A 17,299-nucleotide genomic window follows, 5' to 3' on the forward strand; every position below is an offset into this window, starting at 1 on the left:
ATAATTTGATATGAGCCTTTCATAATTTGTTTAATTTAAATTTAAGTTATTTGTTTTTAAAAAATTTATCTTACAATATCCCACTCGATCTATGTATATGTTCCTATTTAAAATTTCAGCCCTAGGTTTATTCTACTTTTCAGCAGTTTTCGAAAAAACTGAAATCGTTATAGATAGTTCAGATAGACTCTGGTAATATGAAAATTTGTCCTCCAACTTCCAGTCACTATTCATTTTTGAGAAAAAATAATGATTACAGATGGTTTGAAATATTCTGTATATTATATTGTATATATTCTAACAATGTTTACTTCCCAAACAAAACGCATGTTCAAAATCGAGAAATAAGATCTTAAAGACTTTAATAAGATATAGGCATCGTGTTTAAATCGAAACATAAGGTAACATGTCTAAAGGACGTGAATACGAGAATATCCATAAAATGTGCAACATTTTTGTCAATAAACAATAAATAAATAACAATTAGAGTTAACATACTAAAGAATCTTATAATATGTCATTTGACAAAAAATATAATTATTTAAATATAATAAATAATTTGAAACTAATGCTCAATGCACATTTGGTTCCTTAATTAATCCTATTTTTGTTTGTCTGTTTGTCTTATATATTATTTTTCCACAAATCTTTGATTTATCCGACATTAAATTAATACGATATGCACTCACAATAATAAGAATCTTTATCCGGCTTGCTCGCCTGTTTGTGATGCGAGCTAGGACTCCTTGGTCTCAAGGACATCCATTTCCATCCCGGTCTGCGCGTCCGTGCCAGGAAGTGCAGGACGCGTTCTTCCGGGGAGGAAAAGAACTTATCGGAAGCTGAATTATATTCGCAATAAACCCAATCGGGATGCACTTTCCAGTTATTCCCCTTAAAATACTCCGTTACTGCAATGCAACGTATGAGTTAGCATTCAAAAATCCAAGAATCGCATTATTAAAAGAACGCACTCACTCTCCTTTATTTTAAACAACAGTGCCCAATTATAATGAAAAATTTACCATTTATGATAGCGAGCTTGATTTCTTGCTCGGCTCGTAATTCAAACATGCCATAACCTTCAGGTAGAGCCAAGCCTAAGGAAAACGGGGTACCCTCGATTGGTTTGTAAAAATAATTATGCCGTCTAATTGTAACTCGTTTCTGTAAAGCAACAAAACGTTACATAATAAAATGAAAATTATATTTTTACGATATATGGTACATTATTACGCCTCTAAAAAAATTTTGCCAAAGTTGCTGAAATTCCGCTAAAAATTTTGCTAAAATTGTTCCATGTTTTAGATCACTTTCGAGCAAAATTTCAATGAAATTTAATTAAATTTAAAATAAAATTGTATAGTCTTTACGAATATTTTCAGCAAACACAATATGACTTCCGAATACATTCAGATTCTCAAAAATTAATTTTTAAATCAATTTTTTCAAACAAAATTGTATCAAAATACATTTCATTTACTTTCATCTTGGAACTCAATTTGAACATGGGTTAAAATTGTTATAAAACTGCATTTTTTATTCTATATTGTGTGATTTTTTACTTATATAAAATAGAATTCTATAACATTTATCTGGCAGCGGTACTCGCGGATTTTAGCGTGTTATTAAAGAAATTTCATCAAATTTTTAGACTTTTCAACAAATTTTTCAGAAAATTTTTTGAAGAAATTGTAGTAAATCTTCAGGCAATTACATATTATCAATTTGGTTAAAAATTATTTTTAGCGAAAGGCTAATGCCACAGACCAGTAATTCATTATCTTCAAATTTGATATATTGAAATCCAGTTCGAAAGTAGTATCAAATGAAAGGTCTTATTAATCTGAAGCCAACAACAAAAATTCCTGCTTAGAGCGACTCACCGTTTCAAAGAAAACAGCTCTTGAAAGTTCCAAAATCGATACCATTTTTTGATTTTTGTTTATAAATGGCTTTTAGGACTTTGATCATGCTCTAACTTGTTTCAAAAATTAATTTTAGCAAAATATGTTTAAATTGGACCAAGAGTTTCAGACTTAACTAGAATTGCTCAAGATATCCAGCATTAGAGCAAAAAGTGAACAATCAATCGAATATATCGCTATATCGAATAAAATCTATATCTTCTTACAATTAGTTAGTTTTCCGAGTGTTTATTGTAAATGTCTTTTATCATTTCTTGATTCGAGATTCTGAAGTGAATTCAATGAAGTCAGTGTTTATGAACATTGCAATGAATTCAATGAACGAATTGAATGTTCACTTTTTGCCCTGATGTGGGGTCTCTTGAGATCCGGTTTTAGTTAAGTTTGAAACCTTTGACAACACCAATTTAAATATATTTTGTTAAAATTAATTTTTGGAACAAAGCACGATCAAAATCTTAAAAGCCATATAAATAAAAGTAGCGTCTATCGGTTTTCAGACTTTTAGGAGCTATTTTTTCTGAAACGGTGAGTCGCTCTAAGCTAGAATTTTTTTTATAGCTTTTTATAGCTAGATGGATGAGATCTTTTATTTGAACCACTTTTGATTGATTTTTTTCGAAAATTATTTTTACCATTTACCCCCCTTTAGACAGTATAACTTTTACTTGAAACATTTTTTCACATCTTTTATACTTTTCGAGATATTTCGATGCAAAAGTTGAAATGTATACATAACTTAAGGTAATTTACAGATTCTCAAATCCTGATGAGAAAGGATAAGGGCTTAGGTAACATCGAAACATATTTTTATAAAAACAAAAAGAAATACGCATGACATAGCTCAACAAAGTAAAATCAACCGTTGTTTTTTTCTGTTTAAAATGAAAAATATATATATTTCCCGAATACTAGAACAACTTTAACTACGATTTTCGAATTCAGTAAGTGAAATTGAGTAAGAAAAAAGGTGAACCCAACGTTCCTCGCATGCTTCCCAAATCGCCTAAAATGCATGAACTCTTTTGAGGATAATTTCGGCATAAGTCTTTCAGGATTTTTAGCGTACTTTCGGAGAAATTTAGCGTATTTTCAGAGAAATGTCAACAAACTTTCAGAAAAATTTTCGATAAAATTTGCGGGAAGATTTTAGTTCAACTTCAGCGGCTTTTTATTATTTTTGCTAAAAAAATCACTTTTAGAGGAATTGCAGCAAAATTTTAGTGAAAGAGTGATGGCAAATTTCGCCCATTTTTTTGGATCTCGAATTTCAAACTTATATAATATATATATATATATATATATATATATATATATATATCATCTCACCTTATAATAGAATCGATATGATATGCGTCACCTAATAATCGTTATTGGTGACTGATAACGATTAAATCAGCTCATAATCGTTATGTAGCAATCAGTATTTAAAAATCATTCGATAATCGTTATCGCCGAAAACAAAAAATTACCTGATAATTGTTATGAATATCCTTTTTTAAAAAAAAAGGAAAAATAAGGATTTTAATGAAATTATATAGTGCAGCTTTTAAGGATAATATTAATGTACTTAAAATAGGAATATGATAACATTTAGTCAATCTTTTTTTCAATCGAAAATCTAGAAATATTCGTTATTTTATGTATATATATACCTATATTTTTTTATTCGGTGTAAAAAATCCATAAGAAACGACATGTTTCACTTCGTTAAATATATATTTTATTCCTTGGTATGGACACTTGAAGAGTTTCGTGTAATTTCATGGGTTATGAGAAATCATTATTTTCGCCCCTTCATATCTCCGGAACCGTGCTATGCTCATTTTAAAATTTCTCTAGGATTAATGTTACATCATAAAGTACTATTTGACATTAAAAAAGTTTGAAATTTGAGGTCCAAAAAATGGGCGAAAAAACAGGTCTTTTTGCCACTACTCTTTCAGTAAAATTTTTCTATCAGAGGCTTATAATTGCTTTTTTTAATAATAGTAATTTCTTACCATATCATCATAATGTATTTTGATTGTAAAGTCTGTTTCTCCTTCCTTTTGATCGATCATGTCGCGTCTTAGCTAAAAAGAATATTATCAATATCGCTATTGTAACGTTAAATTAAAGTTATTTAAAAAATGATAATATAATGAAAATATCGCACTTACATCGAGCAGGAGCGAATTGTTCGGGGGGGCCGAAGGGCCATCATATTCTGCGAGTTCAACTTCCGATAGATCTACACTTATGTACGAAGGTTTTAATGTCTCATCGTACTGAAAAAGAAAGTATAATTTTGTAAATTCCTTCAAATAGAACATTACCTTTTCTCTCTCTGTTGTGTGTATATGTGTGCACCGCGTAGGCGCATCAGTATTATATAAAATTGTGTTTAGAAGTTAATGAAGGAAATTTTTAAAAATATTTAATTCAACGAGAAAAGATCCGAGATTCGAAAATTCAAAAAATTATACTTTGGCAATACAATAAAGAATCTCATATGTATGTTATTTTCTGTCCAAATTCATAATAAACACAGAAATATAAAACCAATTCCTAGGATAAAAACAAACTCTGGAACTCGAACTATTATTCATTCGTTTTATTATTGACCAACTAAAAAAAAAGAGAATTTTACAGAGAAAATTTATTTCTTTTAATTCAATTTATTGATTAAGAACTAATTGTTTAAAAGTGTGTAAACAAAAGCAAGGTTTACTAATACAAAAATAATACTTTCAATTAAAAAAAAAAAAATTACGCTAACATCAATAGTGTCAAAAATAAAAAAATTATTAAAAATAAGAAATGCTAATAATCGCCTTATGTCACTCTTTATACATTTAATGGTAGAGTACATGTATATAATGACTCTTACTTACTTCTGTGTTTCCAGGCTGCGTAAAATATTCATATAATATTATATTATTCATGTCTCTCTTTACAATAAATAAAAAAATAAAAAAGATAAAAAGGGAAAGAAAAAAGAAAAGGAAAAACCAATAAGTTTTTTTTATTAACTTTTAATTTTGTCAAACTAGGAGATTGTTTAAAAATTTATTTATTTTATATTACTTATTAGCTATACAACTAAAAAAAACTGTTTAAAAAAAAAAAAATAAATTGAAATATTTTGAATCATTAAAATTTTGTAATATTAATTTTGAAATAAAATTTTGATAGAATAATTAATTTGATAGAAAAACAAAAGTATGTAAATTCGCGAGATCGAACGAGAATGACGGTCATTGGACTTAACAGTATGTATGTACTTCTAAAGTATATTTTCTTTTTTTATGTTCTTATTTTTTTTGCAAGCAATTAAAAAATAATAATTTTTGAATTATGTCGTTGTTTTAGCAAATGAACTATATGTTAGGATGAAAAAGAATAAATATTTAAAAAAACTTACACAGTAGGAATTATCTCAACCCTGACATATTTAGAGAATTCATTCCTGAATAATATGCGTTTTAATCAATTCCAAAATTTTCTCTTATGTATTTATTGTTTATATATATATATATATATATATATATATATATATATTTATATAGTTACACCCTCGGCTGAGCCGGCCCGTTTGTGCATGAAGCTTTAGCCCAGAAAGCTGCGAAGCGTTCTCCGGACGACAAGGCGTGCGTTTGTTTCAACATAATTTGTGAATTTCACGACGAGTCCTGTTCTTATTAAAGAGAGTTCTCAATTTCAACTCCTCTCGTCTCCTTATTTCGGTCGGAAGTGCGCGAGTGCAGTGAGAGTGCGGCACGCGAGTGGTTAACTCGACGTCCGAGCGCAACATTTTGGCGTAACAAATACATATATATTAGAGATTAGGCTCGTTTCTACAATATGTTGTATGTTGAGTCGTAAGTCATAAGCCGTAAGAATTGACCAATCACAGTCGAATGCAAGAAGAACATTCGATCGTGACTGATCAGTACGGCTTCTTACGGCTTACGACCCAACATACGACGTATTTTAGAACAGATCATAAAAAAAGAAAAAGAATATACACGACAAAATAAAAAACATGTCTTCGGAAATTTGCGCGCGCGATATGTGTTATTTATAAACGCTAAACAACTATTTAAATATTTATTCCAAAAAGTATATACGTTGGCGGAAGAGACTCCAAACTTTTTGCAAAAATTTAAATTTAACTCAGACTTATTAATTTAAATTTAAAATCAGAAATAAATTGGGGTTATAGGTAAAATTTTTTCGGAAGAAAGGGTGGAATGCATTTACTTTGTAATATTAAGTACTTGTACGTATAGTATATACCAACAGTAAGTGCTTATAATTAACACGAATAAGAAAATAACATTCTAATGTAAGACGTTCTACAACTTTCGATTTTATTTTTAATTTCATCTTCAAAAAATATTTCAGAAACTATAAGAAAGCGTAGTCTAATTTGAAACGCATATTACTCAATGTGCCCTCTTCAACAATGTCAAAGTCAAAAAAAATTCATGCTACATAAGTTTTTCTAGATATTTATCGAAAAAATTAATAAAATTATACATTCGTGAGGCTATTTGAACACGTTATTATTTGTCGTGATGGCATCAATACTCACGAGAAGCCGCAAGTCAGGATGATACAGAACTCTGCCATTATTGTCAACAATAAACGAATATCCATTAACTCCTAACTGTAATGTGAGAAACATATTGTTAATACATATATTATGACACTAACAGTTAACGTGTAAAATATGTAAATAAAGGCCGGTTGTACTAATTTGATGGCTAATTCTAATTAAGTAAAGATTTTTTCTCCAATACGCTGGTTATTCTTCTAAAAATAAAAAATTTTTTATTTTATTGGATTCATTTTTTCAGAAATAAATTAGGCCAGACTAACGATAAAAAACGATGACAGCGTTTATTAATACTATAACACACTAAATCAAGAAAAATATGTGGAACATGTTTCAACTTAACTTAGTTTTCTTCAGCCGCATTGTAAATTAGTTAATTAATATATAAAAAACGAAGATCGCATAGTCAATATAAAGTATACATTTTTCATATAAAAACAAAGAAAAATGTCATGGTCAATAGACGATTCATTATTTGTGAATTTTATATCAACAGCTATATTACTTTTATTACTTTGACTATATACCTATGTATTATGTTTGGACAATCGGAAAAGAAAAAATTTCATAATTCATTTTTATCAACTGATTTTTCACTCCGTTGGGACTTTTTAGATACTGGACAAAGAGACCATATCAGAACAATTAATTTGAACAACACCACAATTCCATCAACGGTTCCTTTCGTATTATTTTATGATTGCTTTTACTAATTTTAACTTTATACTGACTATACGATCTCCATTTTCTATATATTAATTAATTAATTTATAATGCGGCTGAAGAAAACTAATTAAAGTTGAAATATGTATTTCGTGTATTTGATTATTTTTATTGATTTAGTGTGTTTTAGTATTAATAAACGCTGTCATCGGTTTTTATGCTTGTTAGTCTGGCCTAATTTATTTCTGATTGTTTTTTTTATATTGACGAGCTTGTCGTTATATTGTTCGTAAATTCATTTTTTGTTTTCATCTACATTCAAAATAAAATTCTATAAAACTCAATAAAAAGGTACTCCTTACAGAAAACCAATTTAATATTGTCCTATTTAACTAGAAATTACTTATTTTGAATATTAAAAGCGCTGAATAACAATGTCTATAATACTCAAAACAAGTAATTAATCACTAACTTTCAGAATTTCTGTAATAGAGGTCTTACAAAGAGCTGAGACTTTCTGAAGCCAAACTATTAATGCAACCAGGCCGAATAATAATGAAGAATCAATTTGTACCTTGTAAGGCGGCACGAGTTTCTGAATCTCCTCGACAGGTACATCGGTTCCGACAATACCCAATAAATTAGCCGTTTTCACCTTAGAATGATAACATATAGTGAAGTACAATTTATTTGCATATTACAATACTTTATATACACATCTAACATTAAAGTGACGTTCGTGCAATATTAAGGCATCCTCACACCATAATTGTTTTTAAAATATAATTACCGTATAATTTCGGCGATCTAAAATCGGAGCTGTCACAGACGTCATCAACTGGCCTCGATTTTCTTTGCCGAATCTACTACTCTGAAGGTCAATTGTTATTAATGTAAAAACATCGCAAAATATTATGTGGCACATGTGACAATAGGAAACTATTGATATTTACAAAAACGTTCCGCAAAGTATGAACTAATAAATTAATATAATAATTATTTATGTGTGTGAATTAAATTGCTTACTTTTCCACCTACGTAAGCGGGACTCCAGTGAAGAGGATGATCATGTTGATAAAGTACCATAGGTCGCGCTAAAACCTTCACGTACTCGAAAACTTTATTATGGATTTCGTCCGCATTCGTTATTCTTGCGTAAAATCCTATAAAGATCGATATTGTCAACATGAAATTGCACAAAAGATTCGTTTCTTAAATATTTGATATTAAAATCACTTGATATAAATCTTATCTCTCAATCTTTATTAAATATATCTTTAGAAAAATTTTATTTAAAAGAATGTACTAGTTGTTGCTTCTAATACTCAAAATAAGTAATTAATTAGCCAATTTAATATTTACAGTATTAAATTTTTTTAAGACTACTTCACTTTTAATTCTTAATACTTAAGGCGATGCTGAACATAGGTTTATTTTACCGATAGAACGTGATTATTTTTAAATCATCCGTTATTTTTACATAATTATAAATCCTTTTCCAGAATTAAAGTATTAACAATAATAGAGTGTGGTTAATACACATTTTGATATCAAAAACGGAAAAAATTAGAAAATTATCGGCTTCTGCAGTCGACTCGCGACAGTACCTATGTGTTGCGTATAAAAGTTTTAGACTTTGTATTTATGAGACAAGAAGTAGTCGGTGTGGGGATTACATGAAAGAATAGTACTGTGCTTTACTGATAAACCTAGATACCATAGGTGCTTTGTATAAGAGAATGGATGATTTGAAAATATTGTAAGTATATGTATGCACGTGCAACATCGATGTAGTAATAAACATCATCACATTATAGACGTAAACATTTACGCACCATCAATATCGCATGCACATATACATGCACAAATCGTCGATAAAACAGCGATATTATGGAGTTTGATTATCACTCCAGCATCACCATAAGAGGTTAGAAGACTTTAGAATTTAAAAAAATCGAAAAATTATTTTTTATTTTTTACTATAGTTTTAAGCCATAAAAATAAAACTGGTATAGATAAATAATTGTAAATAAATTATTTAAAAAATTACAAAATTTTTATTTCAAAACTGTAAAATGGCCACGATAACAAATACGATTTATCCGATCAATTTGAAATTTTAAAGTAACAATAAATGAAACTAGACTGATATATAAATAACATAAATAAATAGAAAAGCGATATACGATTGCAATCTTATAGTGCTCAATAATATTTCTATATAAGCGACTACTGAAACACATTCAAATTCGGTAAAGGTGTTTATCCCAGATAATAATTAGAAGGTCCAGATTTGAATTCTTTCTAATTTTTTTGCAATAAGTTCCTTGTTTTTAAATGCTTATTATTATCATTATTATTAAATTGAGTATCAATTTAACTGGAAAATGTAAAGATTTACAAAGAAATACTATTAGGCACTAACAATAAAATCTCCAATCCCTATACGACGTTTTTCTATAATTTGTTTTAAAGTAACACTTTTAGTAATATTTTGCATAGATTCACGGAAGCTTTTTTTTCCTTTTAATTTTTCTTCTTAAGTTATAACAACAAGCACAATTTGTTTGTATTCAAAACGTGCTTTTATCGGTAAATGCGTGCTTTCATCTCTGAAATTCTATCTAGTATATATCATGGTGTATTCTTACACCATGGTATATATAACATAGCATTATTCCGATTACGGGCCTATATGTTTAAATAAAAATTTTATGTAGCGTTGACAAGTATTCTATTTGTCGGTTTGTTACTCCTATAACTCCTTAATACTACGTGTCTAATTAGTTTTTAAACTTGGATTGGTTTGTTACTCCTACAGTCTTTTAATACTATGTTTCCAATTAGATTTTATATAAAATAATAAATTTGAATAAAAATGATAACTTCGATATCTTTTAAATTATAATCGCGAATTTGCAGTGTCTCGTAACTAAAGATGCAACAGAAAAAATAAGAGGGAAAGAGTAACAAATCTCACATGATAAAAAATAAAAAAAGGATAAAACAAAATTTTTCAAGATTTTCCGGATAAGTGATTTTGAAATTAAAAAAAATTAAACACATTAAATAGAGGCCGTATGATACGGGCCAACACGGATGATAGTGTGTAATAATTGGCTGAGAGCTGAAGTGATTTTTTTCGCAATAAAATTCTTTACAGATTCGGGGGGAAAGGGAATTCTTATATATAGATGCGTATAGCATCAAAAAGATTAAATCGTTAATCGATTTAATTTGTTAAAGTTATTTCGACCTCATATAATGAACTGTGTTTCAAGACCGACGAATATGCGGCGCGCAGTTTACGTGTGGTTAGATATTGTAAAAAATTATTACACACCATCCGTGTTGGCTCGCATACGGCCTCTACTTTAATATGTTTGATATATTCTAGTGAGCCTATTTCTCTAAATTATTTTAAAAAATTAATGTTTAGGCTTTCCTTATTTTCTTAAAATGCCTTGAATATGTTTTTAATAACTTTGTGTCAGCCTAATAGTGATCACTATTAACAGTGATGAATAGTGATATACATATAAATAAAACGAGTAATTAAAATAATATAACATTCCATTTTTAGTAACTACTTAAATAATTGATGTAAAATACAGCTACGATATTTCCGAAAAGTGTTGACAAACTTAAAAGGCTGAAAGATTTTGTAAGACTAAATAATTTTTGTTAAGTAATAATTATAATTTGAATAGTGAATAACACAACTAACTTCGAGAGCACCTTTTCGCGGTCACGGCTAGATCTTAGATACCTGATAAATTAGATACCTAATTAAAATTATTCAAATTATAATTATTATTTAACACACGTGCCTCTTAGCATACGTTCTCATTTAATAGATATACAGGTTATTGCATAAATATTATCATATGCCTTGGTGGTCGAGTTGGTTAAGATGTCCGCCCCGAAAAGTCGGGAAATCCCAGGTACAAATCCTGGCTGAGGTATATTTTTCGCAATAAGTTCTTTTCAGTATTTTAAGATGCTTATAAGCATCGATTGATTAGAAAGATCAATATAATATTTCTATTATAGTCTCAACTAATAATTGCGTTTCAAGTCCGATTTAATCGGCGCGTAGTTTAGCGGCTGTACATGGAGTTAAGAAAAATTCATATAGAATTTATTAGGTATCTAAGATCCAGCCGTGACCGCGAAAAAGCGCTCTCGAAGTTGTTTTGTTAAGTAGTATATTTGGCGACGTTTTCTCTTTAATTTCTCCTTACTGACATTAATTTCCAACTAGCACCCTATCAAAAAGTTTTTTCTTAAAATTGTTGATGTAATTTTTCAAAATATTTCTGTAGAAACTTCTGAATTTTTCAGAATTTCTGTATAATTTTATAATTAATTAAAAAATTTACCAAATTTTTTTATACAAATTGGAATACTTTTCAAAAATACTGAGAAAGTCTACATTTTTTCTCGAATTTTTTATATACGTGAATTCTAAAATATTCGACGATTTTTTATTTTGTATGATTTCCTTATAAAAAAATTTATAAAAGAACGCATCTTTCAGAAATCTTTATAAGATTACTGCACCAGTCGCTGAAAATCATGAGTAAATAATGATTCTAAAAAAATATTAAAATAAGACTTTAAAATAATAAAATGCAAAGTAATTGATATTTTTAGATTTAATTTTTCGTACAGATTTGATTAAAATATTATTTTTTTACTTGAAAATGTAATTATATTAAGTAAAAAAAAATATTGTACCTTATACTTGTAATATAAAAGTATCTTATAACAGATTATAACCAAAATGAAATATATGTAGTAAAAAAAGTATATGTATATTTACGAAAAATATATAATCTTTTTCTTATTAAAAGAAAAGTTACATACTGATCATTTATTATAATAGTATGCGTCAATCATTAATTGAAGCTTATCAGTTTTCTGGCGTATTTTCATTTTTTTAATCGACAACTATTCCTTTTTTTTTTATTTTTTAACATATGACATTTTTAAAGAATGAATAAACAGTTGCTAGTATTAAAAGGCTTTGTTTTTTTTTGTTATTTATATGTACACAAGGCGTCACAAATGCCTACTCATCTGAACTTGCAGGGATACTAACCCATGTATGTGTATTACATATATGTATATACAATAATATATATGTATATGTGTCCCTGCAATTTCAGATGAGTAGGCATTTGTGACGCCTTGTGTACATCGTGAGTTTCTTATTTGTTCATTGACTGATGCGATAACCTTAAATTTAAAATATGAAAAATTCTTAAAAATATTGATATTACTATGAGAATTTTTTACTAAAATGTGCTTTAATATTTTTCTTACGCGGACATATCAAAAGTTTAGTATATGTATATGGTCTTTGTCGACACTCGAAATGTATTTATTAACAGAATAATTAACGCATGTAATGTGAATCGTAAACTTCTGGAATTTTTCAAAGAAATGCGTCAATCAATGCATCATAAATGTAATGTTTAATATAAAGTAAAGGTATCATTTTGAACACTTATTACAATAAAAAAAAATTAAAGAAAACATGTTTTTATTTTAGTCTATCCTTATAGAAATTAAGCAGTATAACAAGATTTTATATTAAACTGATGCTTTAAGGATAACCTTAGGAAACGCGACATTCATTTAACAAAAGTTTGATTTATTTATTACTCTTTTAAGTTTGTCGCTACTTTCTGAAAACATCTTATATATCAATATATGTATATCACTTTTAACTTTTTAATAAAATAGTGTTTTTTTTTCATATAACTTTGATAGCAAAACAAATGTACTGGTTTATAGTATAAGAAATTCTTATAAATAATTCAAAGTGTAAAAAAATGTAAAAAAAAAACAAACTTTAATGTTCCAATTTTCAAAATTTTCTCGAAAACAAAATCTCGTATAAAACATAAAACTTCGTTCTACATTTTATCTCTTTTCTCAATCGTCCCTTTTTTGCTAACACTATTAGTTACGAGACATTCTGTATATTTATAAGCTGAAGCATATCAATGAATAACGATACCTTTATTAGTGCAGGCTGTGTTTTGGAGATCGAGGCTTTTGTCACCACCGATGAGATAGGTAAAGACTCGTACGGGCATGTGCGGCCAATTGTAACGCTTTATCACTTCCGTGGGTGGGCCGTCAGTGTCGGAAGTGATAAGCATAATTGCCTGGTTGCATTGGCTTCCCTGACTGGTGCGATTGTATTTGTGAAGGATCTCAAAGGCGGTGCTAAGCGCGGCTGAGATGTTGGTCGCAGTGTCCTCGTGCTTCATGGAGCTCAAGGCTACCTTCATCTCGTGAATGTTTTCGGGCGACGCCTGCACCAGACTATCCTTGAAGCACTGCACGATTTCTTCGGCATTCTCGCCGTAACGATATACATTCACATAATCGTCTGGTCCTAGGGTGTCCAAGACGATCTTCGTCGTGGCTATCGTTAATCGTCGATTTCTGTCGGACGTGTACGTCGCGCTATCGATCAATATCGCTAGATCCTTCGGGCTGTTTGCCGCCCCAACGAACCAGTTCGACATCCTAAAGTCATACACATCACGAACGGCCCGATGATGTGAGGGCTTGGGCGCTCCAGGTGTACCCTCCATCGGCGGCCATGATATCGCTGAAACATACAAATATTACAAATATGTAATAACTTTTGCACGATTTTAACCTTTTATATCACGAATTTTTATATCAGGTTGATTTGTCGGAAATTTTGTACCTGGTGATTTTTCGAATCGCTGATTACGAATCAGAAGTTAAAATTTTAAAATTCAATTTTTTTCGTTTCTTATTCATTATACTATAATTCCGCTATTTTGGATTTAATTTAGAAATTTTAACCTTAGATTAGGATTCTACAGTGATCTAAAAAACCTCTAAAATACTTATTATTTTAAGAGATATTTAAATTTTATTTGGATTTATAGTAAAAAATATTGATTTTTTCATATTTTTCAAAGATTATCAATTTATAATTAAAAAAAGAATGAAAAAATCTGGAAAAATTCTGAAAAATAGTTTAGAATTTTATAAGTGATCAGTGTCTAAATGATTTGATATTGATAAAAGTTGTAATTGATAATAGTTTAGTAGAAAATGCATTAAAAAAAAAACATAAATTTTGACTACTTGTTTAATTATAGTAACGCAAATAAAAATGTATGGCCTACTTTTTTAAAACATTTATTCATGTTTTAGGGATTCTACGAAAACGAAAAAAAAACCGGTATTTAACCAAAAAATTCATCAAAATAATTAATTAAAAACTAAGCGAAAAAAGATAGATCATTGAGCATCCCATCGTGACGCAAAGGGTTTAACAAAATTCTTGTAAAAAGATATGTAAAAGCATATTTAAGCTCATTTTTTAAAAATTAATGTTTTAAATAAAAATTTTAAAACTTCGTAGAAGAAATATAAAAATATGTTTTTTTTTCATTAAATATTAAATAATATTAGAAATTATTTTAATAATTTTTAGCACGTAATTTATTCATAATTAAAGATTAATTTCTTTATAAAGATAAATTATTTTTTTTATAAAGATAAAGATAAATTTCTTTCCAGTCATTCTGTAAAAGTATAAAGTCGAATCATCAAAAAAATCAATAAAATCTATGAAATATTATATATTAATTACATCATTTGTTCTGATATTTATTTTGATTCAACATGTAAAATATTTAATAAAATATTTTTTGATAATCTTGCTTTAATGTTTTTATATATAAAGAAAAAAAATAATTCTACTGTATAATACAAAATTATTTAATTACATTTAAGGAAAAATATGCGATTTGTAGCGTTATATAATTTTATGATGTAGATATGTACATATATATTGATATTATTAGTACTGTGTGTAAAAGTAATATCTATAACTGTATATTATAAAAATAGATATATTAATATAGATGTATAAATATTAATAGTCATATATAAATATTAAAGTTCATGTTTTTAATATATTTTTGTAATATATATTTTTTTAATGTACATATATATTTATAATGGTGTAAAAAAAGTAGTGTGCGCGCGCGCGCGCACGCACACACACAAATAAATAAATTCGTTTAAATACCTGGGAAACGACGTAGAAATCCTGTTGTCGCTCCATAATATTGCCACGATAGCGTAGGGTCACTCTCGTAATTATTAACAAATAGTAGATCCAAGTACTCGCTCCATTGAATACCCGAGGCAACGTCACGTTCTGCAAGTAAAGAGTCAATTTGCCGTGGATATAATGAGTCATCTTTCTTCATTTAAACTACGAAGATGATAATCTTTTCTCATTTTAAATTACGAAACAATGAAAGGGATGCAGATCTTTGATTCACAGACATCTGTATTTATCGATTGACATCTTGTTAAATTCATCGAAGCTATTTATCATGATGCTCACCAATGTCTTTAACTCCGTTTGGTAGGAGCACGGCAGAAAAACTAACATTCACTGCTAGATGATCGAAGTGGCGATTCGCAACGAGAGATACCTCTTGCGCAGGGCCCTTTTCATCGCTAACGAAGTTATTAAGCCGATGCGAGGCGTAATACTTGGGCGACACGTTTCCTTCCCTCGGCGCCGATACTGCGGCCTGCTCGGCACTCTCCACTAATCTCTGCGAATGAATTGCATTATGTTTTACAAATATTTGATTTTATTTAGCGCTAACCTTCGAACGGTTTGTAACCTGTTTCAAAATTCAATACAAAATTCTGCTTATAATTAACATTGTCCAACAATTAAATGACATCTTGTCATATATATTTTTAAATATTATAATTACAATTATTAAATCAAACATATTAAAGTAGAGGCCTATGAGAGATAAATAAAAAATTATCACACACCAATACGGATGTGATAATTTTTTATTTATCTTCTATTACACACCAACTTCCGTGTTGGGTTCCATAGGTCTCTACTTTAATGTTTGATTTATTCTCGGGAGCCTATTTCTCTAAATTATTACAATTATTAATAACTAGTTAAACAAGCTTTATTACAATCAAAATTAAATATATATTGTTAAGACTAGTAGCTATTAAAAAGAATTTATTGTGTCAATCATGGTTAAAAAAATATTTATGATTAATGTAGGATTTATTGTGTCAAAATTGCGATTACATACTATATGACTCATTTGTCACAACGACATAACTAAAAAAACAAAGTTTTTCAGAAAATGAATTTATTTTAAATCATTAAAATTATGTATATTAATTTTAAAATTATAATGTAATAACTATAATTACAGAGGAATAAGAAGTGTTTTTTTTAAATATGTTTTTTTCTTTTTTTTGTTTACGTTTTTGTTTTTTTCTGCAACTAAAATATTATCATTTTTGCGTTGTAGTATGAGCGACATGACATTTTAAGAATCCAAATATTTTTTAATTATGTTATTTGTACTTAAGAATTTCAAATTATTAAATGCTATTTGATGTTAAAATTGACAAATTTAAAATAATGGAATCATAGAAGTCAAAATTTAAAAATATTTGAATTTTTGAAATAACTTTTATAAATGATTTTTTTAACTTTGATTTTTTTTAACATTAGATTAGTATTTATCGATCTGAAAAATTTATAAGTTTAAAAATTTAAACATAATTAAAGGAATATTTAAATCCTTAATAGCATGTTATATATATTATATATATACACTTCTCAACAAAATTAAAGCATCACTTACTCTACCCTCCAAAAATAGGCAAAATTCAAGAGAATATAACTTCGTCAAAAATGATCGTATCGAGATGTTCAAAAAAGCATTTTACAGCTTGAAATCTCTACTTTCCAAATCAGTACTTGAGAAAACGATCCTACTGATCTTTCATGAAATTACAGGGATAGAAAGGGAGACCCGACGAATCTCAAAATTTTTTACGAACTTTGACAAGTTCCATGGCGCGAATAAAAAATCGCATGCAAATGCAGTTTACAGCTTTCGAAAGAGTGAATCTTTACCTTTAATTTGCTTTTTTTTGGAGCGCTGTACGATTTTTTTTCACCGAGTTATTCAACATTAAAGCAAAAATGATCCTTTTTGCTTCAATGTTGAATAACTCGGTGAAAAAAAATCGA

General features: G+C 28.4%; 1 protein-coding gene across 3 annotated transcripts in view; it reads right to left on the reverse strand.

Moving 5' to 3' along the window:
- Positions 1 to 17,299, reverse strand: part of LOC105461295 (voltage-dependent calcium channel subunit alpha-2/delta-3) — a 64,131-nt gene that overhangs the window by 43,056 nt on the left and 3,776 nt on the right. For 2 of the 3 annotated variants that reach the window (XM_011707786.1, XM_011707788.1), the window contains exons 4-15: positions 15,614 to 15,830; positions 15,290 to 15,421; positions 13,223 to 13,825; positions 8,221 to 8,357; positions 7,985 to 8,065; positions 7,769 to 7,849; positions 6,508 to 6,582; positions 4,805 to 4,819; positions 4,091 to 4,198; positions 3,932 to 4,003; positions 1,026 to 1,167; positions 690 to 911 (exon numbers count right to left, since the gene is read on the reverse strand). In XM_011707786.1, the coding sequence (XP_011706088.1) occupies positions 690 to 911; positions 1,026 to 1,167; positions 3,932 to 4,003; positions 4,091 to 4,198; positions 4,805 to 4,819; positions 6,508 to 6,582; positions 7,769 to 7,849; positions 7,985 to 8,065; positions 8,221 to 8,357; positions 13,223 to 13,825; positions 15,290 to 15,421; positions 15,614 to 15,830 (1,885 nt within the window). The remainder of the gene's footprint in view (positions 1 to 689; positions 912 to 1,025; positions 1,168 to 3,931; positions 4,004 to 4,090; positions 4,199 to 4,804; positions 4,820 to 6,507; positions 6,583 to 7,768; positions 7,850 to 7,984; positions 8,066 to 8,220; positions 8,358 to 13,222; positions 13,826 to 15,289; positions 15,422 to 15,613; positions 15,831 to 17,299) is intronic. The other variant, XM_011707787.1, reaches the window with a different exon arrangement.

The sequence above is a fragment of the Wasmannia auropunctata genome, unplaced genomic scaffold (assembly GCF_000956235.1).
Source record: "Wasmannia auropunctata unplaced genomic scaffold, wasmannia.A_1.0 LD294819.1, whole genome shotgun sequence".
Lineage (NCBI taxonomy): Eukaryota > Metazoa > Arthropoda > Insecta > Hymenoptera > Formicidae > Wasmannia > Wasmannia auropunctata.